Source organism: Pygocentrus nattereri, chromosome 27 (assembly GCF_015220715.1).
Source record: "Pygocentrus nattereri isolate fPygNat1 chromosome 27, fPygNat1.pri, whole genome shotgun sequence".
NCBI classification, from domain to species: Eukaryota; Metazoa; Chordata; class Actinopteri; order Characiformes; family Serrasalmidae; genus Pygocentrus; species Pygocentrus nattereri.
The window spans coordinates 15,294,947-15,322,575 of NC_051237.1; the positions used below are offsets into that span (position 1 = coordinate 15,294,947).

The 27,629-nt window shown below is 40.6% G+C and overlaps 1 protein-coding gene across 2 annotated transcripts; it reads left to right on the forward strand.

Moving 5' to 3' along the window:
* Positions 1 to 2,973: 2,973 nt before the first annotated feature.
* micall2a (mical-like 2a) lies at positions 2,974 to 23,198 on the forward strand. Of its 2 annotated transcripts, none has more exons than XM_017707507.2 (18): positions 2,974 to 3,339; positions 4,093 to 4,141; positions 6,037 to 6,178; positions 6,446 to 6,777; positions 8,574 to 8,704; positions 9,754 to 10,257; positions 11,831 to 12,030; positions 12,462 to 12,540; positions 12,946 to 13,145; positions 13,333 to 13,461; positions 14,951 to 15,097; positions 16,958 to 17,019; positions 17,165 to 17,288; positions 20,551 to 20,653; positions 20,885 to 20,958; positions 21,140 to 21,254; positions 22,720 to 22,766; positions 22,877 to 23,198. In XM_017707507.2, exons 1-18 carry the CDS (start codon positions 3,197 to 3,199, stop codon positions 22,960 to 22,962), a joined length of 2,667 nt encoding a protein of 888 aa, XP_017562996.2. In that variant the 5' UTR covers positions 2,974 to 3,196; the 3' UTR covers positions 22,963 to 23,198. The 2 variants fall into 2 exon arrangements, with proteins under 2 accessions (XP_017562996.2, XP_037391105.1); XM_037535208.1 differs by having other exon boundaries at positions 16,958 to 17,015; positions 17,164 to 17,288.
* Positions 23,199 to 27,629: the final 4,431 nt, after the last annotated feature.

Here is a 27,629-nt window from a genome sequence, read left to right on the forward strand (position 1 = left end):
GGTTACATTTATGGCATTTGGCTGACGCTCTTATCCAGAGCAACTTACAATTTGATCATTTTACACAGGGAGGCCAAGGTGGTGTTAGGAGTCTTGCCCAAGGACCCTTATTGGTATAGTGTAAGGTGCTTGCCCTGGTCGGGGATTGAACCCCAGTCTACAGTATAGAAGGCAAAGGTGTTAACCACTACACTAACCAACCACCACTGCCCTGCATATTGTAGTGTTTTCCCTGCTCCCAGCGCCTCTGATCCAACTAATTAGCTCATTAGCAAGCTTATCCCAAGTTGTAGTGATTGTATGAGAGCAGGAAAACACTAAAATGTGCAGTGCAGGGCGGCTCTAAGACCATGATTGGGAAACTGTGGTGTACACAATGACAACATTCTACTCTACAGGGTCTCAGGCTACGTACTGCTGACTGGATGTGGATTAAGGGAGCTCCTGTTATGGAATGCCCTACAATCTCATCATTAACCACAACACAGCATGTGATTCTACAGAGATCTGGGTAAACTGCAAAGCATTAAACCATTATGCTAAGTTCCATTCAAACTGAACATTTTTACTGTTTGAAATAAGGAACTACGGAGTTAACCATTGTAGTTCCGGATGTAAAACTCCCAGTCACATTCCTAGTTGTTTGTCTAGTAGCTTATTAATTATTAGTTAAATCCATCAACACCTTAACAGGGATGTTTTAATAAGGAATTCATAATTTCTGCATAGTTCAATTGTTAAGATGTTAACAAAGTCATCTAGAGGGAATGATTTGGAGGGAGAGCTAAATTCCTGAAGTAAATGTCCCACAGTCACCACAGGAAAGGGAAATATTTAAAGTGTATTTACCAAATGTATTTGAGAATGCAAGAAAATGGCAAAAAATTGCTGTACTTATAATACATTTTGGAATGAAACAATGTATTTGAAATGTATCTCACATATAAAGTACATGTCCATGCATTTCTTCTCCATGTAGGAGAATAGCATGAGCTGCAAGACCAGTCCAGTCAGATCTGACCTTTTTTTAAATCATATTTTATTCACATATTCTACATAGAGTAAAACACAACCTGTAATCTTAATGCAAGATCAATCAATAAATCAATAAATCAATAAATCAATCAATCAATCAATCAATCAATCAATCAATCAATCAGAGGCAGAGTGTTACCATAGTAATTTTGACTGCAAGTTCTGGTGCCAGAAAGTCAGAAAAACAATCACATGCCATGATGTTTCATTGGTTGTATGGTGTGTTTTAGGGATGAGAAGTGATTAAAGGGCTGAAGCCAGACCGTGTAGCAGAGTGCAGCATATGAAAGACAAGATGTCATTGATCTTATATTCATCCTTATATTAAAGAAATTGAAAATTCGTATGGAAAAAAAAAGAATGGGATCTTCACTTCTGGAACCAGGGCTGCTGAAAAGTGGGTGTTCGCCGTTCTGCTCTTAGGGCAATTTGAATCCAATAGTTATGTTGCTGTTTAACCACGCTGAAGGATTCTCATAAAATAAAAACTCACGGGATGTGTAGGCTCACTGGTCATTTTGGATAGTAAACAAAATATATTTGTGTTGCACACATGGTGACCTCTGGTTCCTATCGCCACCACTGTGATGAAATCTGATTCAGTAAGTTTTTCCCAAAAAGCGCAATTTCTTAATGAGACACTTTGAATGACTTAATTCTATCTTTTAGATGTAAACCATGTTAACATTTTGAAAAGTGAGTGGAATTCCCCTTTAACTGAACTCCAGCTGATTAAATTTCTCCGTTCGGAATGACGTCATCAAACACAAAGCAATAGCGCTCTTCAAGAGAATGCAATCACTGGTGAGCAAATTTTCCTGCAGTTTCCTCTGAAGTGAAAAACCATTGTTGATTACTCCCTAAGCAGTTTGTAGTTCCCTTCCTACAGAATATTTGCACTCCCTATGGTTTGGAATCACACTTAAAACGTCAGAATACCTTGTGTACTCCACTTCGCAGGAACCTACATTCTTCCCCTTTTCATGGAAAACTGAATATAATTTTAAAAAGCACTGTTCACTGCCATCCATATAGGCAGATGTGGAAACTAAGCTGCAAAAGCACCTCTTTTTGAATGAGTTCAGTGCTGAAAAAAAATACATAGAAAATATTAAGAATTTCTGTTGGTTCCTGCTGGTTTGGTAATGCGTTCAGGTTTTTTGCGTGGGTTGATATCACAGTGTAAATGATCATAACAGGTGACCAAAGGCTGATTCTAAACGCATTTGGTGTTTTCCTAATGGGATCTAAATGTGTTTTACAGGAAACTCGCGTTCTCTGTTGAAACTGTTGCTGATTCCCATTCGAAAGCAAAACCATTAGGTTTTAATTCATGGTTTGTAACGGTCGTTTATCAGCAAGGTTGCTTACTGATGTCATGAATACCAGCAGTTTAGCCCCTACTGTTGGAAGTTATAAGAAGTGTTTCCACCCCAGGGTGCTGCAGAGGACATTTGCATACATAGATATGTATGAATGCATATGAAACCACACAAACAACATAAGTGGATATAAGGGAAGGGGGAAAAAAAGTAAATACAAGAAAAATTTGGCCCTTTTGAACTAGGCATATGATACTGTATTGTGAGATATTTTCTGCAACTAGCTTTCTCTTCTGTTTGTCAAGCTTTGCGCTTAAACAGTCTGACTCCACTAACAACTAGACGTAGAGGACATCAGATTTTCTTGTAACATCGAAAGTCGGTGTATTTGGACGGGATGAGGCTGAAGTTAAGGCCTTGTGGCAAACAAAATGAATCGCTGAATCGGACGTTCGGTTCATTTCAACGGCCAGTTCAAAGAATCGAATAAGTCAAACGAATCAAACATCGCTTCGCTCTTTAATAATGAGAAGGCCAATTAACGCTCCGCCTCCTCCTCGCCCAACTCCCCGCTCAGGTGCCTCTTCGCTGATTGGCCGCTTTGTGAGAGACATTATTCAACATGTTGAGTCCTCCTCACTTTTTCCTCAGTCCTCGAGCTTCTCACGCATTCTCCAGAGCTTTCCGGCCCGGCGCCGAGCCTCAAAAAACAAAGGGCTTCGTGGTGGTTTCCCAGCTTTGACTATATCAACTGAGGCAGCAGAAGGAGGGACGGCCCACTTCAGCTCTGAGGGACAGAGCGAGGGCTCAACGCGAGAGTCCTGAGGGCTGAGGGGAGGATGGCTGCAATCAAGGCGCTGCAGCAGTGGTGCAAAATCCAGTGCGACGGATACCGAGATGTGACTATCGTGAACATGACCAGTTCTTTCAGAGATGGGCTGGCCTTCTGCGCTCTCATCCACAAGTTTAGACCGGACCTCATGTAAGAATGACGCTTTTTAGAGAGTTCGTACGCTTTAAGTGGTTTCTGCTTATTTCACTCTGTCAAATTGAATCGCCTCAGTCACTGAGCTCGAGCTTCCCGTCAGAACCGTTAGTGAGCTGAACGCCCTGCTGTACTGCCCTACATGCAAATGTCTGACTGAAATGTGTTAAAGTGCTGCATTAGAGTTGTTTATATCCGACTTCTCAACGTCTTGCATGTTTCAGAGGCTTTTGTGCAGGACACAACTGCTGAAATAACGGAAAGCCCGTGTTTATTCCTGCTATAACGGTTAACTGTAGGCTTTCACATACATGAGTGGACGTCTGTAAGTCACGGTGTCACGCACACAACACTTCTTAATGAATCCAGTCCATTCAGACATTAAACTTTTCAAGTAACTGATGTGCGAACTAGCATGGTGGAATGGGAAATATGATTACAGACTTGAGTCAGTTCAAGGCCTTTCTATACACTTCGGCTCACACACCCAACATCCTGCTGATTGTGGTAGGAATTCATCTTATAAAATAACATATTAAGTCTGACATGTTGGTCTTCCTTCAGCACCTCAACAGCTTAATGTAAAAGATTATGGATTGCGTTAAAAACGACTGCTGTGTTTTTTAAGTCTGGGGAAAAAAAAGGAATAGCTTATTTTATGTGACTTTTTTTATTCTGTTTCCTGTGCCGTCATTAGGAACTGCTTCAGTGATCATGCCTATTGACTCATGTCCGTTTGTTCTCTTTCAGAAACTTTGAGGCCCTCAGCAAACACAATGTGTACGACAACAACCACTTGGTAAGATTTCCTGACACGTGATGCTTTGATTAAAAGGAAATGACTGAAAAAGATTCTGTCTGGCAGCAGCATGTGTTTTGTTCCTCATCACAGTTCTCCATGCTTTCATACTTCAGTTTTTATCTAAGGTCTAATGTTCTACTGCAGTTTAATTTGAGACTTCATGAATTTTGCTCGAGCCTCAAGTTGCTCACTGAGTGTTTGTCTTGACCTCAAGTTCCTCCGAGGCTTGGAACTGGCTTGTTTTCCTCCAAATGCATGCTGTTCTTTATGGGAACATGTATTCGTGTGCACACACAGCCTGCTTTCCAAACGAAGTTGTTCCCTGTCTGATCTGCCTGCTATTTCAGCGTTTCCTTTTATGAGAAGTTGTGGCCATTGATTTGAGTTGAATGGACCGTAAGCACATTGTTTACCAGACACGGGCGCGAGTAAACGCCGTAGAGTAAAGTAAATGTCTGAATGTCAACACTATTCAGCTGAACATGTTGGCACCTCTGTACCCCACAGTAAGGAACCTCTGTATGTTTATGCCAACTGCTACCCTCAGCTGTCCAGGAGGGTATCATTTTAATTAAGACTAGAGCATTACTGTGCAGGTCTGCTGTGGCCCAGTGACCTAATTATTTCTCATCCCTCCTTCCTGTGATTGTCAGCAAGTGTGTAATGAGTATGTGAGACTCTTCAAGTCTAACACACACACACATCCCACAGCTGGGACTTTTCCATTATGAAGAGCTTTATTTCCCTCCTGTTACCTCACAGAGCCCAGATTATGTGTACCTGCAGTGGAGCGCACACTCGCTGATCTGTTCTGAAACACTAGTTGCTGCTGGAGAAACCTGAGCTGTGAGGAGTCACTCCAGCTCATCTATTATGAAGCAGAGTTTCAGTCGTCCAACAGAACATATGATCCTTCCCATCTAGATGAGCTTACCTGTGATCTACTACTGTCACGACAAATGTTAATTCATTGGCGCATTTAAATACTAAACAATGCATGGCTTTTCATTGCTAAGTCCTGATGTTGTAGCCCCACACGGGTCTATGAGGACCTAACAACTTTTTGATTTCAGCCCTAAGTAGACATCCATATGTCCTGTTTGGTTTTTCATTTTAAAGACCGGTAATGTTGCTTTTGCTTCAGTGTTCTCCCCATTTATTACCCATATTAGTGAGGTTATGAAGTAATTATATGGGATATCAGCAGGGTAAGAAAACCTTTTTAAACCTCTTACTGTCTGTCCTTTACTTTTCTGTAGCAGCAGCTGCAATGCAGGAGGATGTGGAGCCTGTCCTCAGCTGTCCTGTAAAATTTAATGAGCGTGTCCAGGTCAATCCCAAACAAAACCCCCTTACTACCCCCCCAACCTACAACCCAATTCCTCTTTCCCAGGCCCACAGTGCGCACGGGAAATGTGCTATTCATTATGTCCTCCCTGGTCAGGCTCTGCACAGCGTGCAGGCCAAAGTTTGCTGCTTACTAGACTTTTTCTTTCCTATTTTGAGAGACTCTACTTTTTTTTTTTTTTCCTCATCTGGGCTATGTTTATAGTTAATTGGCCAGCTGCCGTGACCAGTGCCAAAACGCCACGCTGCTGGTTTGAAGCAATAGAAGGAGGTCATGTGGAGTTAGCATTTTAAGATGTTCTTGTGTTGAAGTCTTTTGGTTGCTTTACAGTTGTTGTTGGGGGGTTGTGCAGTGCCTTCCAAGTTGATTAATAGGTGCTGTCTCCTTCAGTCTTTCCTACTTCATATTTTATTTTTGTGTTTACCTCCTTCAGTGCAGACTTAAATGTATTCAACTGTCTTGTTTGTTGTTATAGTTACAGTGTACGAGAACCAAAACCTGTTTTTCATTAGTTAAGTGTGGTTTTTGTGCGTGTGCTTTTCAGGCGTTCCGTGTGGCGGAGGACCATCTAGGGATTCCAGCTCTTCTGGATGCTGAGGACATGGTGGCACTGCCTGTCCCAGACAGACTCAGCATTCTTACTTACGTCTCCCAGTACTATAACTACTTCAGTGGCCGCTCACCCAGTAAGCTGATAGTGCTGTTGATCAATTATTGATGTTACTCTTACTATCATTACTCTTGCGTCTACGCAAATGTTTGACACAAATGTTGCGGCAGCTGCTGGGCTAAGCCGTTTATGCCTTTTCCAGCCTCTAGACTTTTCCTCTGAATATCTGAAAGTGTCTATTTAGTGTTGTAGTCTATTTTACGTTACATCTGATGTCATGCTCTGCCACCTTGCTATTATGTGGAACGTGACCAGGTGTTAAATGAATGTTCTTTATTCTTAGCAGGAGGAGTCGGAGGTGTCAAACGGCCAGCAGAGGGCTCTAAGGAGGAGCCATCAGAGAAGAAGAATCTTCCTGTTGTTGCTAAAACCTACAACCCAAAAGCGCTTCTGGAGAACTGGCCACTCTCTTCTGCTACTACCTCAAAAACTGCCAGGGAGAACTGTCCACCACTTCAAAACAGTGGAACAGCGCAACATGTCTCAACCTCACTAACACAGAAACTTGCTATTGAAAAACCTCCCCAGTCCATGCATGTCCAAATACGCTCTCCAGCCAGTGTGTCCCCATCCAGAGTGAAAGCCTCTCCAAAGTCAGACAGGGCTTCTGAGAAGGTATGTATCCTAGACTCTCAGAAAAAAAGGTATGACGCTGTCACTGGGACAGTACGCTTCTTGTGACTGTGGTGTTACCCTCAGGGGTACATCTCCGTACCTTTAGTCATGGAACATAATTGTACCATAATCCACTGAAATTATTTTATAAATATTATATATTATTAATTTTCTAAGATTTACTGCCTCCACACACCTCGTCTCGTCGCCAGGCTTTTTATTAAATGGATCTGTTTAAAAAAAAAAAAAAAAAAGTTTATAAAAAAATATAAATGTCTTCTTTTCTACTGGGAAATACTTACTTAAGGTACACAATTGGACCTTAAAACCACTGTTGTACCTTTTGAGGGAACATTTACACTGTTTGTATCTTGGTGAACGAATCATGTACTTGCATGGTACCTTTATTTCTAACAGTGTAGTGCTCCATTTCTTACCCTCTTAATTTTTCATAATATAAATCTAATAACTGTGATTTATGGATACAGTGATTATGAATTTTTATGGATGGATTTTTTTTTTTTTTTTTTTTTTTTTACAGTCAGGTTTGCTGATGGAGGATTTTATTTATTTATTTATTTTTAGCCCTTTTTTTTAAGCTCACTCTATGTGGTTTAGGTAAACACATGAAACTCACTAGCATATTTCCAGTGCTGTTTATAAGCCAAACTTGCGAAGTGAACAACGTCATTTACTTTTCTGGTATTTCATTTTTTAAAAATCCATTGTCTATTGAAGTCCATCAATTAAGTAAAGCCGTACATTGAATGTAGGAGGCAAATGGTTTTTTAGCACAGTGAGTTAAACTACATTTTGGTGCAGATGTAGCATTCAAATGCTTGTGTCAGTTCCATCATAAAATTGCAACGCAGATCTGCCAAAATAAGCAGTAAATTATTTGACCGCCAAATTAATGTTTTGAGCAAAGATCTCGCAATTTTGATGCACCCTTGATATTTGTATTGGTGCAAGTAAGCAGATCCAAAAAGGATGGTCATCATGTTGCATTATGTTACTTTGTGCCTCACTGGTAGTCCTGCAGCTGCTTAGTGTCCAGTATTTCTAGCTCTACCTTTAAAGAGTTGGTGTGCAAACTAGAGTTTTAAGATATGTAAAGCAGCTCTGGTTTCACAAGCTCCCTCTATGTTGTCGCATTGTGAGCTCATGTTTAGTTTGGTGTTTTTAAAGCTGTTTGTGTGTTATTGGTCTGAGCACTATCTGAAGTACCTCCTATTCTGAACATTACATGTATGTACATATAGTGTTTAACAATATTGTGGAGATATTGTAAGCTGAGAAGATAGAAATGACAACTAATATCAAGTACCCATGTTCAGCACATGCCAACACAATATAGTGTACATACATTAGGAGAAAATCCAGTCAACATGTTGGCCCAGTTTAAAATAGAAAGTCACAATGTTGAACCTTTATAGGTCAGTATTGTTTGGCAAAAAGTCAAGTGTACATACTTTTATCTTTCCCTCAGAGGTGGTTAATGTCTGAATTCTGCTTCTTTAGAACTGTGGCAAACCGCAGAACATAACAGCAGCAGTGTCTGTTTTATGGAGTGGATGGAATAGAGCTTGCTTTGAGCCCCCTCTAGTGTATACTGTATGTTTAGAGGGGTGAGGCAGGAGACTTGCAGCCTCAAGCCTTAAATGTGAATGATGTATAAATGTTCTACGAAGTCTTCTGCTTGACAAAGGTGATGTAGTAGTACATTCCATCTTGCATTTATTTATGTTGATTTATTGTTTTTTTTTTTGTTTTTTTTTCTCATTCTTTGTTTGCAGAAGACTGTTTTGGTAGAAACCTCCAATAAAACTGGCACCTTGAACAGTAAATGCACGGTATGCAAGAGTCATGTTCACCTGGTCCAGAGACACCTAGTGGATGGGAAACTGTACCATAGGAGCTGCTTCAAGTAAGAATCCTATTTTGTTCTATTTTCATATAACAGGCCTTTGGCATCAGATTACGTTCTAAATTTGGATGCTAACTGTGTCCATTGTGTGGTCAGAAGCCACCTAAGCTCCACCCACACCTATGAAAAATGTCATTTTGGTCTTTGTCTAGCAAGTTTAACAATCTAAAATAACAAATTTTAGAGTAAGATCTGTATGATGTATGATAGCAGTATGTGGGGCAATGCCAGTGAGGAACGTAAAAGCAGCATTTCAGTTAAAAACATCTTTTTGGAGAGCTATGCACTTTTAGAGAAATGCCGAAAATATAATGTAATAGTAGGACTTGGAAATATATACTGAGAAAATCGCATCACATGTTACAAAATGCCTTTTTTTGTGGATATTTAAGTACTTGCTTTAACAGCAACCAGCTATATGTTTCCTTGCAAAGTGAACATAAGTAGTCATGCTTAATTGGATTTGCTGCAATTCAGGCTGTAAAACGTTGAATGAAAATAATTTTAATAACCGTTTTTAATAATTTCAAATGTGACAACACTACGTATTTTTGTCAGTTCCAATTTGTCACATTGCTGTGACATACTGGATATTGTGAAAATGTCAAAGTATCACAGTGATCTGTTTTTACTGTACCCCTATGTAATGGTATTTCTAGACATTTCACTGATGTACAATATGCATCGTGATATTTCATTTATTTGAAGTTGATTTGCCATGTTTAATAAATACTGTTAAAAGCAGGGTGCAGTGATGTTTAATTAAATGTTTCCTACGCTACACTGAACCAGATCTCTGTTTGTAATGAAACATGCAGTTGGTCATTGTTCTTGAAGAACAGACCAGATCCACAATATGCTCAGAAATTAATGATAAAGTAATTATAGTCATATTGCCCACTCCATACATCGATTGCCAAATGCTTTTAAAAGCAAATGCAGATCAGATTACATTTATTGGATGTTAATGCCAAGCATAAGCGAAGCCAGATGGCCTGTTTCTTGTATCTATGGACTCAAAGTAAGTTCTTTTGAATACTGTCCTCCAGGTGTTGTAAGTGTTCAGCTCCTCTACAGTCTGGGGCCTATAATTCAGGCCATGAGCCAGGCACCCTGCTCTGCTCTTCTCATCGCTGCGCACAGAATGGCCTTAGGTCTTCGCCTAAACCTTTGGGCTCAGATCCTGCTATGGTAGCACCCAGATCTGAAAATGGAAGTGGGCCATCTCCTCCACGGCATGTTTCTGTACTGTCCAGCACCATTAAGTCTATGCCCAGAGCAGCGGAGCCCAGCCCAGCCCCTCAGCCATGGACAGCCTCCGCACAGAGGACCCAGGCAGCCAGGCAGAAATTCTTCCTGTCTTCAGACCCAGCTCCGCAGCCTTCAGCCAGCGTTAAGCGCCCCTCTGAGCCTCCTGTTGCCCAGAACGGTGTCAGCCTGAAGTCTGAAGAAGAGAAGGAGCGGGCCCGAGCCTTGATCACGAAGAAATTAGCTGAAGGAAATTGCAACAATAACAACAGGGCATATAGCTGTGGTCTTAAAGCAGACGACAGGTAAGGCTGCTACATTCTTTAAAGCAAAGGTCCTTAAATAATTTTTGGCTTGGTTCTCAGAAGTCATTTAATTTGTATAGAAACTAAGGGTATACCAATACACTCAGTTCTCGTTCTCCAGCTTATTGTTAGAATTTTCCCATTCCACCTTAAATGGTGCCTGAATGTAACTGTTGCACAATTTAAGGTGGAATGGGAGAATTCAAACAAGACGTTGGTGAACAAGAAGCTGACTTCAGCCTTGTGACTTTTTAGTGTTTTGACAGTTTCTCGTTGCAGATTAAATGTATTGGGAACAAGCTGAGTGCTTACAAATGCAGTCCATTCATCTCAAAGTTATCGATGTTCATCATAAATCTTTCTCTTTGGCTTTTCTTTAGCTTCTTGTTAGGCCAGATTCTTATGTGTTGCTATGATGCCCAGCAGTCTGCGTGCCAACCTTCATGGTTAAAGGTTGGTCAATTAGCAGTTGTACGTTAATGCTAGCGTTTGTTAAAACTGTGTTGAAACTAACTATCAGCAAAGCTTTATATCACTACAAAGGAAGATTATTTTATGTTTAGCTGCAAGTCTAATTCTACTGTGGAGCCGCAACAGGGCAGTAAAAGAGCCCCATGTGGCTCCGGAGCTGCATATTGCCTACTCCCTGCATTAGACAAAATGTTGTTACACCCCAGTAGAACTTTTACATTTTCTGAAGGTTCTTTAAATATTTAAAAAGATTTATCTCACACACGCATCGCATTCACATAAGTGAGTCTTTAAAGCTCTCTAGGAGATTCTTTGGTCAACCAAAAGTGGATCTTCTGTGACATTGCACCAAAGAACCCTTTATTGGCAATTGAAGCTGTTTCAGCTAGGAGGTACACTGTTATAAGGATGCGGATATCCAGTATTTTTTGCATATAGCTGCTGATGGCAATACATTTATGAATGTTGAAGATTGGACCCCCTACTTAGATGAGCATAACAGAGAAAAAATGTTGCTTATTTCTGTGGAACTTTGAATTTAGTAGAATAAAAATAAAATGCAGACATTTTTGTATAGTAGCCTATTGAAGCCTGAATGTCTTCTGGAGTAAAATAAATACATTTCTTAAATAATCATCAAATCTAAACATCTGCCTAATGCTGCTGCCTTTTTCTAAGCAGTTATCTTGTAATACCGATATGGTTCCAATATCATTGTACATCACTAGGTTTTGCACACCTGATTCATGTTTTGTCGTTTACTTGGGTATGTCTAGATGGTGTTTGTTTGGCATATGTAGCCATGTGCATTCTGACTGGCTATGCTGAGGCTGTTGCTATAGATGGCTTGCAAGCCAAAGAAGTGTGTGTGTGTGTGTGTGTGTGTGTGTGTGTGTGTGTGTGTGTGTGTGTGTGTGTGTGTGTGCCATACAGAGAGAAAGTGGGTGTCTTCTGCGCAATTAATTTCTATCAGGCTCATGATTATGCTGAGTAGGATTATGTGCCTAATTCCACTGTCAAGCATTCAGTTGAGCAGACAGCATCATGCAGTGTAATGCAAGTGTAAATAGTGAATAATGCAGAAAACATGTTTTCTTCTCAGATCGGGAAGCAGACGCTCATCTGATGAAGTCCCCAGCTCGAAGCAGGAGAGGCCTGGCTCAGCTGCAGGAGAACGAAGAACCAGCCAGTTTTTACCCTCCTCCACCACTACCACTCCCAACAGCAGAGAGTCCCTCTGGCAGAATGCCATCAGGAAGGAGCACACTAGACTTCCCTCTGCTCCCCTTTCCATCGCCAAAGGTGCTGTTCGCGTGCACATGACCTTTGCTTATATAGACCACGGTCCATTTTAAATGCTTTCTAAAGGTCGCAGGGGAAATATTATCATAAACATTGGCTATAAGCAGAGAGGACAAGTGTAGAGGCACGGAACCGGCAATATATAAAAGCACTTGCAACGTTCTTTGAGTGCTTGTCCGAACCTTAGGTGTGTGTTTCATTTAGTCTATCAAAATGAGGCTGAGAAATTGTGACATTTTATTTATTTATTTATTTATTTATTTATTTATTTACTTACTTACTTACTTACTTACTTACCCAACATGACCTGTAGTGTGTGGTGTTTTTCTTTTTCATGCTTCTTTAAATAGCAGAATTTGATCATGTGTGACTTATGTGCTTGTTTGTTGAGTAATTTTCTTGTACGTCTTTTTTCCTTCTGCTGGTTGCAGCCAAAGGCGTAGGGAGCTGTGAAGAGCCAGCTGACTGGCAGTCAAAGCTGAATGTGTCTCCAAATGGACCAGGACTAAAGTAAGTTTGATCTGCCCCGTTTATCCCTAATGCTTTCTAATCCACACGAGGGGGAGAAGCAGGCGCAAGTCACACGGGGTGCAAGCAGCAATGACACTTCAGAGCAGGAGTGCTGACAGCAGGGCCTTTTCATGTATTCCTTCCCCAGCCTACTGCTTTCTCCAGCCTCCCCCGTCTCAGTAGTGATTGACTGGTTCAGAGTGCAGCAGCTCACTCTTTCCCCTGTCCTTGCAAGTCCTAAGGAATGCTGTGCTTGAATGAGCTCTTAGATTGAGTTTTTGCTTGCCTCTGCTGCTTTTTATTGTTGAACAAAGGTGAGATGCTTCATTCTGAATGATAAACATTAAAGTGATTTTAATAGGGAAATGTTGTTTTGATTGAAGTTTTGAGGTTGTCTTTCTCCAGAATTTGCAGTGTTACTGAGGTAAAAGGTGTGACTCCTGAGAAAACCAAGGTCAATACCAACTTCAACAACCAGCTGAATTATCAGGACATTCCTGCTACGTCCTGCTTCCACGCTCCGAACACTACTCGTTCTGTAGTTGACCGTTCCATTCCCAAATCTCTGGTCACAGATCAACCACATCATGGCCCTGCTGGCTGGGGTAGGTCCCACTCTACATGAAACCACACTACTTTTTAAAAGAACTTTGTTTTCATCAACATTATTGCATAAAAGCATTTACTCCTCTTTCTAGCAAATAATGTACCAATGTGTTTACATGTCATTGTGATTTTGTGTCATTTATTGACGTGGTAAGATTCGGTTGTGCATCTCTGTCTTTGCTGCAGGCCTTCAGAATGAGATTGGTACACCAGCTTTCTCTCCTAGTGGTAGAACTTGGTCGGTGAACTCCTCCTTTGTCAAGCCACCCAGCCCCACACTTTTTCCTCCAGAAGAGATTTGCCTGGGGTCTACTGGTAGGGGTGTTACCAGGCTACATTACACTAGCTCAATATTTGGATTTGCTTATTGCTCAGTATAATGTCTCATTTAGTGCTCTTCTTACCTTTTAAGCCCCTATACGCTATATTACCAAAAGTATTCGCTCGCATATGAAATTGAGTGAGATCCTATTCTTTATGCATAGGCTTTAATATGATGTTGGCCCACCATTTGTAGCTATAACAGCTTCAACTCTTCTGGGAAGGGAAGGCTTTCCACAAGGGTTAGGAGTGTTTTTATGAGAATTTTTGACCGTTCTTCCAGAAGCGCATTTGTGAGGTCAGACACTGATGTTGGATGAGAAGGCCTGGCTCACCGTCTCCGCTCTAATTCATCCCAAAGGTGTTCTTTCGGGTTGAGGTCAGGACTCTGTGCAGGCCAGTCAAGTTCTTCCACATCAAACTCGCTCATCCATGTCTTTATGGACCTGCTTTGTGCACTGGTGGGCAGTTATCTTGGAACAGGAAGGGGGCGTCGCCGAAATGCTCCCACAAAGTTGGGAGCATGAAATTGTCCAGAATCTCTTGGTGCCTAAGCATTAAGAGTTCCTTTTACTGGAACTAAGGGGCTGAGCCCAACTCCTGAAAAACAACCCCACACCATGATTCCCCCTCCACCTAACTTTACACTTTGCACAATGCAGTCAGTCAAGTACCGTCTCCTGGCAACAACTCGGCAAACTCATCAAAAGTCATCCATCTGATAGCCAGACAGAGAAGAGCGATTCGTCCTTCCAGAGAACACGTCTCCACTGCTCTAGAGTCCAGTGGCGGTGCTTTACACCACTGCATTTGACACTTTGCATTGCGCTGGGTGATGAAAGGCTTGGATGCAGCTGCTCTGCCAGCAGCTCGACCATTCCATGAAGCTCTCTACGCTGTTCTTGAGCTAAGGCCACATGAAGTTTGGAGGTCTGTAGCGATTAACTCTTCAGAAAGTTGGTGACCTCTGCGCACTGTGCGCCTCAGCATCCGCTGACCCCGCTCTGTCATTTTATAGGGCCTACCACTTCGTGGCTGAGGTGCTGTTTTTCCCAATCACTTCCACTTTGTTAATACCACTGACAGTTGACTGTGGAATATTTAATAGTGAGGAAATTTCACAACTGGACTTGTACACGTGGCATCAGTCTCACCTGTCACACCTGTCACAGTACTACGCTGGATTTCACATAGAACGAGAGAGTTAGAAGCAGTCTGCAGGCCCAGGTGCTTGGTTTATACACCTGTGGCCATGGAAGTCATTCGAACACCTGAATTCAATGATTTGGATGGGTGAGTGAATACTTCTGGAAATTTATTCTGTGAGTTCCATTTGCTCATCCCTCAATTGCAAAGATCCAATTCCAGAACAACATCTAGGAGGGCTCACTGGCTCCAGTAGGACCTCATTCTTTGCCTTAAATTGTGCCAAGAATTGCCTAAAGTCTTCAGTTATCTAAACTCTATTGTATCCTTTTTTTAGGTAATAGATCTAGAAATTCCAACCCAAGAAGATCTGACTCTCCATCCCACCAGCCAGCACTGGATGGCGATCTCTCATTGAGTGAATCATCCAAACCCAGAGCACCTGCTCCTAAACAGTCAAGACATTGTGTTCCTGCAGAGTTTGGTGAGGCTTTGTGTTGAGAAGAAAAGTGTATATCGATACTTCAAAACATGCTAACTTGGCCAACAATAAATTAAAGCTATTGTGGGCCAGTAGGCACAATCTTTTTGCATAGTTAAGTAGCATATAGTTCTGGTCCTGAGGGACCAGAGAGAGCCCAATACTTGGTAGTTTCCTTGTTCAAACACACCTGGCTTCCTGACTGCTGAGTTGAATCAGGTGCATTTGAGCAGAGATGCAAAGTCTTGTATTGTTAGTAGGGCTGGCCCCAAATAGCATTTTATAGGCTTTGAATACTTATCCTCAAAATCATCCTTAAAAAATATATTGCTGCGGTTCAAATTGTAACCAGTAGGCAGCAGCTATGTAATCATGCTAAAGCTTGACTTGCACACAGTAGCTGCTTTCTGAAAGCTACGCTGCACCTGCGTAAGGTGGGTCCTCAACTGTACTATGAGGACTGTTTGTATTACACCAGAAAGGAGTTGGTGTGTGAAGTTTGATGAAGAAAATACTGTTGATGTGAATAAGCTGGCAAGCAAAACATTAATGTGAGCGATGTGATCTAGCAATTATATGCTGTCCTGCAACCTAAAAACTGTTTAATTCACCAAAAACAAGTGCATTTCATATCTTGCCTGCCACTTGATATCCTCTTGAACAGACAACTAAAGAAATACTGTACTGTGTTACTGTATAATTTAATGGCATTTTTAAACAACATATAGTAAATGGTTGTATCACCTGATTTTTCTCTCAAATCCTCATTGGGTCAGAGGCGTGTGCAAAGGATTATGGGCTCCAGAAGGATACACCAACGCCCTCTGCGATAGTCAGAATGTAGGATGAAATTTTTAAATTATATTTGAAGGGTCCTTCTGATTCTAACGACCTTGACATCGCTGCTGTCTAGAAGAAAGGCAGCCCATCTGTAGCTCTGCTTAACTTTTGGAATGCAGCTTATGTTGCTGCCAAAGGGTTGTGTGTGTGTTTTTTTTTTTTTTTTTTTTTTTTTTTTTTTTTTTTTTTTTTTTTTTTTTTTTTTTTTTTAAACCTGTAATGTCTGGCAATTTTTGCAATCGGAATGGTAATCCGAATGTACTGATGTACTAAACATGCTGCCAAAGGTTAAGGTATTATTTTATTTATTTATTTATCACTGTCAGTTTTATTTTAGTTTGTTTTTAGTTAGAGGCTTTTATCAATTATTTATATTTATCAATTAAACTTTCACCTAGAAACTCCATTTCAGTTTTAAATGGTAGAGGAACTTGTCCTTCCTGAAACCTCAGAATATCTCACCATTCTATCAATTGGCTTTAGAGTTTTTGAGCATTTGTTTGGCACTAGGCACAGAAAACTGCCCTATTCACTCCCATGTAAATTTCTCAGAATCTGCTTATTTCAAGATTTTCTGTGTTTAACTCATCATAACTCAGACATTTTCTTCTCAATACTCACAACATTACACCACAATAATCCTCAAGGGGTCTTCTCACACCATCTATCTGGTTAAGTGATGGGATAAACATTTCCTGAGTTATGACTGAGTCCGATTTGCACCCTCTGAACAAACAAACAAGGCTTCTCCACTAAGAGCTGCATAGTAAGAGTGACAGTTAATTTGAATGACCCCCCCCCAACCATACATCTCTCCCTCTCACACACACCACACAGACACATAACCAAGGAGGTGTTGTTCACCTACACATCAACACACACACAGCTGTTTTCAAGCACTCTTGCAGTTCCTTCAGGAAATGCAAATCTTGTTGTGGTTGTTGTTGTGGCTGTGGTTGTTGTGGTGGTTGTTGTTGTATTTAAGTACTAGTGGGAATTGTTTTTGTTTCACTTTTTCTTTAGGTTCTGAAAATGGAAATGTGATGTTGAAAAACACTTTAACGTCTGAAACCGTATCACCCCCGGTAAGTGCTCTCATATGAACTTCACTCTTATTGTTTTATTCAGTTCTCCTTTGCCTGTTCAGCAGAATGTTCAGCTCAGTGTTTTAAAATTGCAACACCTTATCACACCCTGTATTCTACACACACCATATCTCTCCTTGTTCAGATCAAGTCTCATCATATCCCGATGGAACAGATCACTAAGGAGCTGCAGGAAATTGAGGACAGCCTGAGTGATTTGGAGAAGGAAGGAGTAGATCTGGAGAGGAGACTCCGCAGCTATGAGGAAGGTGGGGGAAGAGGGGAAGTTCCTTTTGCAGTTCATATTACCTTCCTGATTCCTGATTCTCTCAGAAAAAGTCTCAAATTAGGGCTGTCGCTATCGATTATATGACTAATCGAGTAATCTAGTTCTAGATTTACAAGATGACAGAAAAGTAATATCATGATGGTGGTAGTGGTGTAGCTGACGAGTTATAGCTAAATAACTACTTATTCTGTAAATACTACTGCTAGTATCTAGTAGCTTCTTCAGTATAGAAGCAGCGTTTAGTTGTGGTCTCCTGCAGCCTTTCCTCGTGTTTGGTTTTTACCTCTTCACTCATCCTCAATTCCATGTTATAACTCGTAATTGGTGTCTAAAATAGTCTGCTATATCTAACAAAGACAGTTCACTATTCCAGGCTTGTTAGGTTTATCACATTTCAGTTTATTCCACGCCTGTTAATCGGGTTTTACTCGCTGATTCGTTGTTCATCATCATGCTTAACAGTTTCCTGGTCCATCATTCTTGAACAAATTGCCCAATCACAAGTCAGAACACTGTCCAGGGTAAATATACCATGCTCTTTTTAAGAATTATATTTTTCTTGAGCAAAGTGTCAGATTCGACTATTTCTTCGTTTAATAGAGGTTTACCTATAGAACTTTCTTGCTTCTCTGCTCAGCAGCACAAACGCTGTGTGAATGACCAGCGCATGTGCGCTGTAATTAACAGGGTGAAACAAAACAGTTAAAATGGAAAGCTTCGCAAAGAAAAATGTGATAACACCTTACTGGATGACTGGCAAAACTGAACGTGGCATGTGTCCTGACTTCGTGCAACCGCCTGTGTAAACCTATACTGGTCAATATAGGAGAGGCTGCAGGTGGAATTTAGCATTGCCATTTTGTTGAGTTTATAAGAGTATTTTAAGTTTAAGTAACTGTTCATGCTCATGTTTAGGGGCATTCTTTACTTTTTTTTTTTTCAGTAAATCGTAACTGACTGTTATTGGAATAACGCAAGTTGAACGAAAACCTTTACTCCATATGCATTATTACTTTTATATATACACAATCTGTAACATCAAACATTGATTTATTCTTCATGCCCATGAAATTTGTAACCATAAATATATAAGATTGTGCTGGTGTGGGTTTCTTCTGTTTCAGGGATGTTCTCAAAAGCGACTTGAGTGCTAATAGGTACACCTTGTAGAGAGTCTTTAGCCTGCTCAGCATAGCTTTAGAGTGATTCATGGGTACCCTGTTAATCAGTCAGACTTTAAAGTAATTTCTAAACCAGTTCGTTGAGAATGCATATTTTAATCAAGTAATTGATTTTAAATGAGCAATTGTGACTGTCCTAGATTAAATAAAGGGAGAATGGAATCATTAGGAGTCTTTCATAAAGCCATTGAACCCATTAAAGGCTTAGCGTTTAGGTGTTAATCTTTATGCTTATTATTAATTAGTGATTGCTGTAAATTATTCTGAAACTACTGATGTGTGGGGTATTAACTATAAACAATTATTAATAGAAACACTTACTTTTGACTATAGTAACAGGTATTAACTTAACTAAGTAGACTATTTGATAGTTACAGTAATCGTATAGAAACACAGAAGATGTATGGTGGAAAGGGGGGAAGGATGTAAATTGAAGATTCCCAAAATTAAAATATACTGTATTATGCAGGATAAAACAAAGTACAATATGGCGTAGCATATTGGAGCAAGTGCCTTAAAACAAGCTTCCTTAGTAGGGCGTAAGAGGGAAGAACTTATGAACTTCTCAAGGCCGAATGGCCAAGATGGAAAAACGCCAGCAATCGTGCTAGGGTGTGCTAGGGTGTGCTAGGGTGTGCTAGGGTGTGCTAGGGTGTGCTAGGGTGTGCTAGGGTGTGCCTGGTACAATGTCTTTTTTTTTTTTTTTTTTTTTAAATGACACAGATCTGGCTTGGAGATAATGGTTTCCACATGATTCCATAATGGGACATAGTGATTCCATAAGTTAGACGTATGGGCATCAATTTGGACATAATGGTGATGTAATGAGATTAGGAGATAACAAAAAAGGGGTGGGGTGACACCACCCCATCCTTACTGAGGGTATAAAATATGTGTACAAGCCCTGTATCCGTGTGAGTGTTGTCCTAAGGCCTTTGAGGAACATTCTCCATGCTCAAGAAAGAATAAATGACCTGCACTTCTGAAATCCGAAGAGTCTTCTCGTATTTTTTAGTTCATTTGATTCTTTTATTTTCTTTCAACAAACCGTTTAATTCGTCTTATTTTACCAACCATAAATAATACCTAGGCTTAGTAGTCAAACAAGTGTCAAGCGATGACACTACTCTGAAACTAATATGCAAGTTATGTAGTTCAGAGAGTGAGTTGTGATTGATCATGTATGCTCTTAGGGTTTAAATGGTTAATTGAATTTGCAATGAGTCCATTTTTGAGAACGAACAAATCGTAGAAACCCTTTCAAGGTTGTATAGCACTAGATAAGCTAGGTGCAGTCGAGTCAACGTAAATGTAAGACGAATCTGTGACTAGAATGTGCTTTACTCAGTGTAGTAGCTGTGTGCATAAGTGTGCCTGACTGAGAGTTCAAGCCTCATTCCGAACCTGTTAGCTGAACCTGTCCACCTGGGAGGCGGAATTCCACCGCAGCCTCGAGGGCTGGGCAGTGGCCAATAAAGGGCTGCTAACATCCAGCAGCCGAGGCCAAATGAGGCGAGGTGCGGGGGAAGCTTCCTCTCCTCCTGCGGGATTCTGGGAAGGAAATGGAAAGAGGCAGCATGCTGTAGTCAGAGTGGTGGCTGAGCGGGGACAGGGACACCTGATTGGCTGGTTTCAAGGTCATCGTGGTAATGTAGTCTCCACACTACCAGCCTCACCTGTCCTGCTGCTAGCAGCCAGCGGGATTTGATAGGGCCCTGTTGCCTCTTGGCCCAGGCCAAATCTAGCCCAGCGTTTGATCGAATTACGCCAATGTGTGTATGAGCGTATACATCTGTGTGTGTGTGTGTGTGTCTGTATGTGTGCAAGAGCTGTTCTCCACCTCAAGGCAATGTCAGCGGCACAACAGATATTTTGGACTGTGGAATGTGGAATAAAACGGAGTCGTATTTCAAACAGATACGCCAGGCATTTTTGGTGCAAAATGGTTGCTTCCTCCAGAGAATATGTAACCATGATTTTAGCTTGGGTTGGCAACTCTCTTCAGTCTTCAATCAGAGACTTCTGGAGGCTTCTCTTGTATAACCTTGGCTTGTCTTACAGAGGGGAGTGGGGACATTCTGATGGATCCATTGATGGTGGACTGGTTTAACCTGATTCGAAAGAAGCAAAGTTACATACGGAGAGAATCTGAGCTCATGTATATGTAGGTGGTCCTTTTTAGATTATTATTTGAATAAAATAATTTACTTCTCAGTGAGGAGTATTTCAATCTTGAGGCAATTCAATTACTGGTTTGCATGATGGAGCTGAACAGATCAGCAAGAACACTTTTATTACGCTTCCAATAAGGCATTATTAAGGCTTTAATAATGTTGTATTAAGGGTAAAATAATGTTTTCAGTGTTTTCATATGTAAATTCCTGGCCTTTAACAGAGTTAAAACTCAAGATTTAGAGGAGCAGCAACCAGGAGTGGAGGGAGAGCTCAGGAGACTGATAAATAAACCAGGTAACACTCACAAAAAGCATGCTCTTGGCCCGTGTGTGTGTGTGTGTGTGTGTGTGTGTGTGTGTGTGTGTATAATATAAAATATTCTTTTAGTAATGCTGTACTCGTCTAGTGCATTCTGTAGTTGAGCTGTGCTATATTGTTGAAAATATTGTGACCTGTCTATGTGTCTGTATTTTAGAGCATCTAAAGAGCACGGCTGAAAGGAAGAGGGAATCTTATCTGATGAACCGGTTGGTAGAGATTGTGAATGACAGGAACGCCATTGTAGAGGGACTGGAAGAAGACAGACTGAGGTCAGCAGTCCTCACCTAAACCCTGCTCTGCTTTGCAGAATGCTCTTTGTTTAGGACACTGTCATCTTTTTGACTTTTTACTTTGTGTAATCCCTATGGAAAACTTGTTTCAGATAAGAATCAGTAAATCATTCAGAATAATGACTATACAAATAAACTGTATGGCCAAGTATGAGTGGACACGTGACCAGCACACCTATATGAGCTTGTTGGACAGCTCTTTCCAAAATCACTGGCATTAGTACAGAGTTGTTTTGTGCACAGTGGCATGGTCATGCTCGAACAGGAAAGGGCCTTGCCTAACTGTTGCCACAAAATTGGAAGCATGTCGGAACAAATCCTCGTATTTCCAAAATGGCAACTTTACAGGAGAAGGAAAAATCCTTCATTACATTCAGCTTAAGTCAGTAGAATCAGACTTTTTTTCCAAGTCATTTTTGGCCATTTATTTCGGTCAATCCTTCATGAAATTTACACACAATATAAAGGCCAACATGCATTTTCAAATTATTTCAGTTTTTGAAATTCAACAAAAATGGAGATGCAAGGTTTTGTTTTCCGACAACAGCGATATAATTGTCTAGAACGTCTTTGTATGCTGTAGCATTAACGTTGCCCTTCGCTGGAACTAAGGGGTCTGACCCAAACCCTGAAAAACAGCCCCAGACAAATATCCCTTTTATAGGCATCCACCAAACCCTGATTCATCCGTCAGTCCAGATAGTGAATAGTGACTCATTTTTCCAAGGGAAACATTTTCAGTGCACGAGAGTCCCGTGGTGATGTGCTTTACACCTCCACATCACACAACGATCTTAGGCTTGTGTGCAGCCACTTGGTAATGGAAACCCATTTAATCAGGCTTCTGATGCTCAGTTCTTGTGCTGAGGTTACTTTCAAAGGCAGTTTTACTTTATTTATTTATTAATTTTTTTGAAACGTGCTACATGCTTCATCATTCAGCATTCTGGCACTGTGAATTTGCGAGGTCGGTCACTTGATATCTAAGCTGTTGTCACTCCTAGATGCTTCAATTTCACAATATTAACAGTTGACCAGGGCAGATCTAGCAAGGGAGAAAAGGTATTATCCTATGATGGTGATTTATAGTCACTGAGCTCTTCAGTGCGACTCATTCTACTGCCAGTGTTTTGTTTATGGAGAGTGCGTGGTTGGTTGCTTGATTTTATACACCTGTTGGCAATGGATATGGCTGAAACACCTGAACTTAATAATTAGAAGAGGCGTCCTCATACGTTTGGCCATATAATTAATATTCTTGAAGTTTATAGTGTAAATGATACAATCCCAAATTCCTATAATTATCATGTATAATTGTGCTTGTAGTAGTAAGTTAACTAGTTTAGAGATTATTACTGCTAGACCTTAAACACTAAAATGAAATGTTCAATTTTTTTTAATAGCTTGAAAAATTGAAAAATTTGATTTTGTTTGTTTCTTCCAGGGAGGTGGAAGAAGATCAGCAGCTGAATGAATTGATGCAAAGACTTGGTGAGTGGCACCTGCCAGGTTTGGCTGCTGTTTTAATTCTTGTTTGAACTAAATGAACAAGAACACACCTCAAACACACATTTTCCAATTCCCTTCTCGCTTTTGGCTAGGTCTAAAAAAACTAAAAAGCAAGAGAACATCATCTTTCTCAAAGTTATTCAGACGAAGAAGCAAAAAAGCGTTGGTGGAGGGGTGATCTTCCGGATAACAGAAGTTCGGAGGTTCTGGCTTTAAGCTGTTGACTAGCTGTCAGTCTCTGCATGTACAGCCACGTGACATGGAAGAGAGGTAGGCCTGAAGTCACTGCTCAGAAGTTTGGTGGGTCAGCTTTCCGTGACCTTCATCACAGACCAGTCACAGAACACTCAGCGTCATGACCGGGGTCTCTGGAACACAATGTTTAGGTTAGGTTTAAGAATTAAAAAAAAAAAAAAAAAAAAAAAAAATTTTTCGCTTTCCATAGTTTGTGTGATGTTTTTGTGCACATATTAGGTGTGAAGTTCACATTATTACTGTATCTGCACTCATCCAAAATCTATAGCACTTTGTTTTCCACTTTTAGTTGAGTCACCTACTTTCCTGTGTTCTGTGCATTATGGTTTGGTTTAATCGTTTCAGGAAGAAAGTTCTTAGTCACCATGTATAAGAGATTCATTATATATATATATATATATATATATATATATATATATATATATATATATATATATATTTTTTGTTTGTTTGTTTTAACCTGCACTTCACTAAATCGTTATCTTAGATTAAACTAAGATTCAAATTGGCTAAATTCAGCTCATTCAGATTGTTTCCAAAACGTCAGTTTATCACTAAAATTACACAAGCTTTATAAGGAAAAAGAGACCTAAATTTCAGCACTGCATTTTTTTACGGTAAGGTTGCACTTCCACTGATGCCCTGAAGGTGGCACTATAGGCTCACATGGATCACATGTAGAGGAGTCCAAAAAAAAAAACAAAAACCCCTCTATATGCTTTCTCCTTTGCCCAGCTCTAATTTGTATTAAATGGTAAATGGAGCTGAAGATTTGGCATCCGTGAAAGCTTGTATGCTCAGGAGATAGATAATTAGCTGTATTTTTACTTTTTAAATACATTAACCACGTTTAATTAAGTGCGGACCGTAGTGATGTGTTCAGAAAGTTGTTTTCTTGGTTCCAGAATGACATGCGTTTGAGTCAGTGTATGAGTAATGCTGGAAGGAGCTGTTGAAGGCGTATATACTGAAGAAGTCTGTTTATAAAACGTTTTAAACTTTTAAAAATGTCTTCTCTTGGGAGATGCTTTCAAAGTGTAAATGTTTGTTTTTATTTCAAATATATTATTTGACTTTTAAGTGACTTGCTGTATAATAAATCTTGGTGATATGTGTTTGAACAGTCCATTGATTTTGTGTTATTTCATGTCATAACCAAACAATCCCTTTCAGATTTCCATTGTGAGATGGTGAGGAGTTGACATGGTGCTTGAGTTGGGTCTCTGAGCTATTGTAGTCTACAGAGATTTGGATATAGGCATCATTCTCTGTAGAAGTAAGTGTGTGTGTGTGTGTGTGTGTGTGTGTGTGTGTGTGTGTGTGTGTGTGTGTGTGTGTGTGTGTGTGTGTGTGTGTGTGTGTTGCAGTATGAAAGTAGTCTCTGTCCCCAAAGAGCCTTATTGGAACCGCCAGTGTTCTATTTTCCAACTGAAAATATCACGCAATTTTGGGCAATAAAAGTACGGTTTTAAAAGCTGCTCCAATCTTATCCAAAATATTTTTCACTAGTTGTGAAGTACTTTACATTTTGTGAAGGACATGTAAAACTTTTTGTAATAAAAAATTTCTTAGAGTGGGCTTTGAAAGCGTCAGCCTTAGTTCCTCCCTTCTGATCATTGTCTTTCAGGTGTGGACATTTGTTAAAAGTACATAATATATGTTTTGGTTATGGATTGGTGGTGTTTTATGGTAAACCCCACATCATCTTCATATGTGCATGCATTGTGTAATAGTCACAGGTGCACCACTGTCCACATACCCTGTCTATCCTCAACTTGCCTACGGATTACGTCCCTCCCTCATTCCAAATTAAAATTGCAGTGGCAGCTGTGGGGCCCCTAGCATCCCTCACGCTTTAAAACCCCTCTATTCATATAGCCATCATTTAATATGGGTTTTAGTGAAATACGTTACGATAATTTACTCACATTTAATATCGCGCCTACTACTTATAGGCCACCCATCCGCAGTTTTTAAGATGCATGAAATTGTGCTCATGAACTTGGAACACCATCTTTCTAGCTGAGAGGAGCCGGGATATGATATTGGGCGCAGAACACCAGGCGTTGATGCGGGTGACAGTCGAGACTGAATACGTGCGATATTAGAGTTAATTAAAGCTTTGCGCCCCATCTCCCGCAAATGCTCACGCTTCTGCAATTAAGAATCAAAGGCGGGGGCTTAGTGTCAGGGGGGTGTCTAATACACGGCTTTAACAGGAAGGGGACCTGATTTGCCAGGCTCCTAGCGACAAGCATTAACAACAGGCTCAAATTAGAGGGGCATTAATATTCATAAGTTAAAAACAATTCGGCCTGCGAATGGCTGGCGAGATGAAAATCCTCTGAGGTGAGCTCCTTGCGCCCTGCTCCGCCCGTGCCCATCAAAAGATGCCATTACGGATGGAGTGCTTAATGTATATGAGGATGCTGATAACGGGGTTGACCTGTAATGAAGGAATTAAGCACGGCGGCGCCAGATCGACTCGTTTGGAGCCTGGGTTGCTGTCACTTGGAAAAATTGTACACAAACAGTAGCCCCTGCGCTCATACAAAGGGCTATATTAGTGCAACAATGACACACTTTTGTTTGCTCAGAGACTCCATAAGGAATTTTGAGAATATTCTTATCATAGTTCTGACTAAGGATGAGAGAGGTAATCGTGTTGTTTTGTGATTCATTTCTGATCTTTCAGGGGTGCTACAGTTCTTCTTGGTTCGAGGAGAAGATGCTGAATAGTCATACTTCGTGACGAGGTAGTTATTTAAAATGTACTGGGGTGGTCTAACCCTACCCAAGAGTTTAATGCAGGCCCACATGCCATGTGCCGCACTGTTTGTCTTTGTGTGTGCGTGCGGCGCACAGTGAGTGCCAGTGTCTCTGCCACTAGCCTGTAATTATGATCCTCGAGGTAATTTTATCAGGCTCATTAGCTCTGATGAGTAAACGAGAAGCGTGCCTCTAATTTATTGGCCATCCACACTGGAGACTGGGCCCTCATCAGGCCGATCATAATATTTGTACAGAGAGGCTGACATATTCTGTGCATCATAAGCGTCTGAGAGCCAGCATGGGCAGGAGGAAAGACTTTGTTGCTTTAATCATTAATTGCATTCCAAGCGAAAGACTGGCAGAAGGCCTGTTCTGATAATTAAGCATGACTACAGTTACTAGACATGCTGTTTGATCTGCGGCTAAATGCTGGATCACGGCTCAACACTCGCCTTACATTTCGGCTCTGCGAAATCCACCTCCTCCCACCCCCCACGCCCCTCCCCCTCCACTTCACTTCACATACACGGGGTTATGTGCATTGTTGCAGCTGTACCGCTGAGTTTGTTTTGGAGTGTGCATATGAAATGTGTTTCTAATGATGTAACACAGACTGTCATTGTTTTTTTTTGTTTTGTTTTTTTTTCCGCCTCTATCTTACCTTTTCAGTTTTATATGGAATTCATTTTTTCCAGAAAGATTTTCATTTTTGTCTGTGTGTCAGTCAGTGCAGTTAAAGAGAGATGGTAATGTGCTCACAGATTTCACTGTGTTTAAAAAAAAAAAAAAAAAAAAAAGAGCAAAAGAGGGGGGAAAAAAAATTTGCATTGAGGAAAAATATGCGTGCTGGCTAGCGGGGATGAAATGGATAAAGTGCATGACTGGGAGACTTGACAAGTGCAGCTTTTCATCCATCTCAAATGAATAATTTTCCCTTCCCTTAAACATCCATAATCCAGCCACGTTATCAGTGCCATTGCAGGAATCGGCTCCACTCCGCTCAGCCGTGGAGCAACTTTTTCCCCTCTGCTTTAACCCGTTTGCCCGAGCGGCCGCTCCCTTCTCTACCGCGCCTGCTTTTGCTGGATCTGTGCAGTGGGCCCTCAACAGCAGGGATACAGCAGGACACTTCCCAAATACCAGCGTGTCCTTTTTTTTTTTTTTTTTTTTTTTTCTCCTCCACCCACAATCTGGACTGACTTGCTTCACACTGGCACCAAACTTGCTCTGGAGACAATATCCTCTCTCTGCTGAATAGAAGTGTAATTTCATCTCTCTTGTACTATTAGATGTTCAACAAATGGAAGAGTTTCTACTTTCCCAATTCTGAAATAAGGTTCTTTCAGCAACCCATATTTCATAGTATTATAAATCCACAAAACCATACCAAGGACTTCATATATGTTAGATATGCACAAAGATATCTGAATCAGCAGTTAATTATGGTTAAATTTGTAGAATCGACTGATATTTCAAACCAATATTATATTTTTATTTATTAGACAGTAATGTTTAGGTGTCACTGGGCTACTGCATTAGAATGTCTGCAGTTTATTAGTTTTACTGCATTTCTAATTTTTTGTCAACAATTTACATAGACTTCTTTGGTCTCTTTCTGGCACGAGACTGAAATCCTGAGCTAGTACTCAATGAAGTTTAGCTGAAAATCTTTCAGGCATGTCAGCCTTTTTTTTTTTTTTTTTTTTTTCCCCAGCAACACTTTGGTGTTTTATTGCAGTGTTTAAATGCTTTGATGATAAACAATTAAAGGAGTAATTGCCGTTGGCACCTCCGAGCGAGCCGTGTGATGCTGCGTAA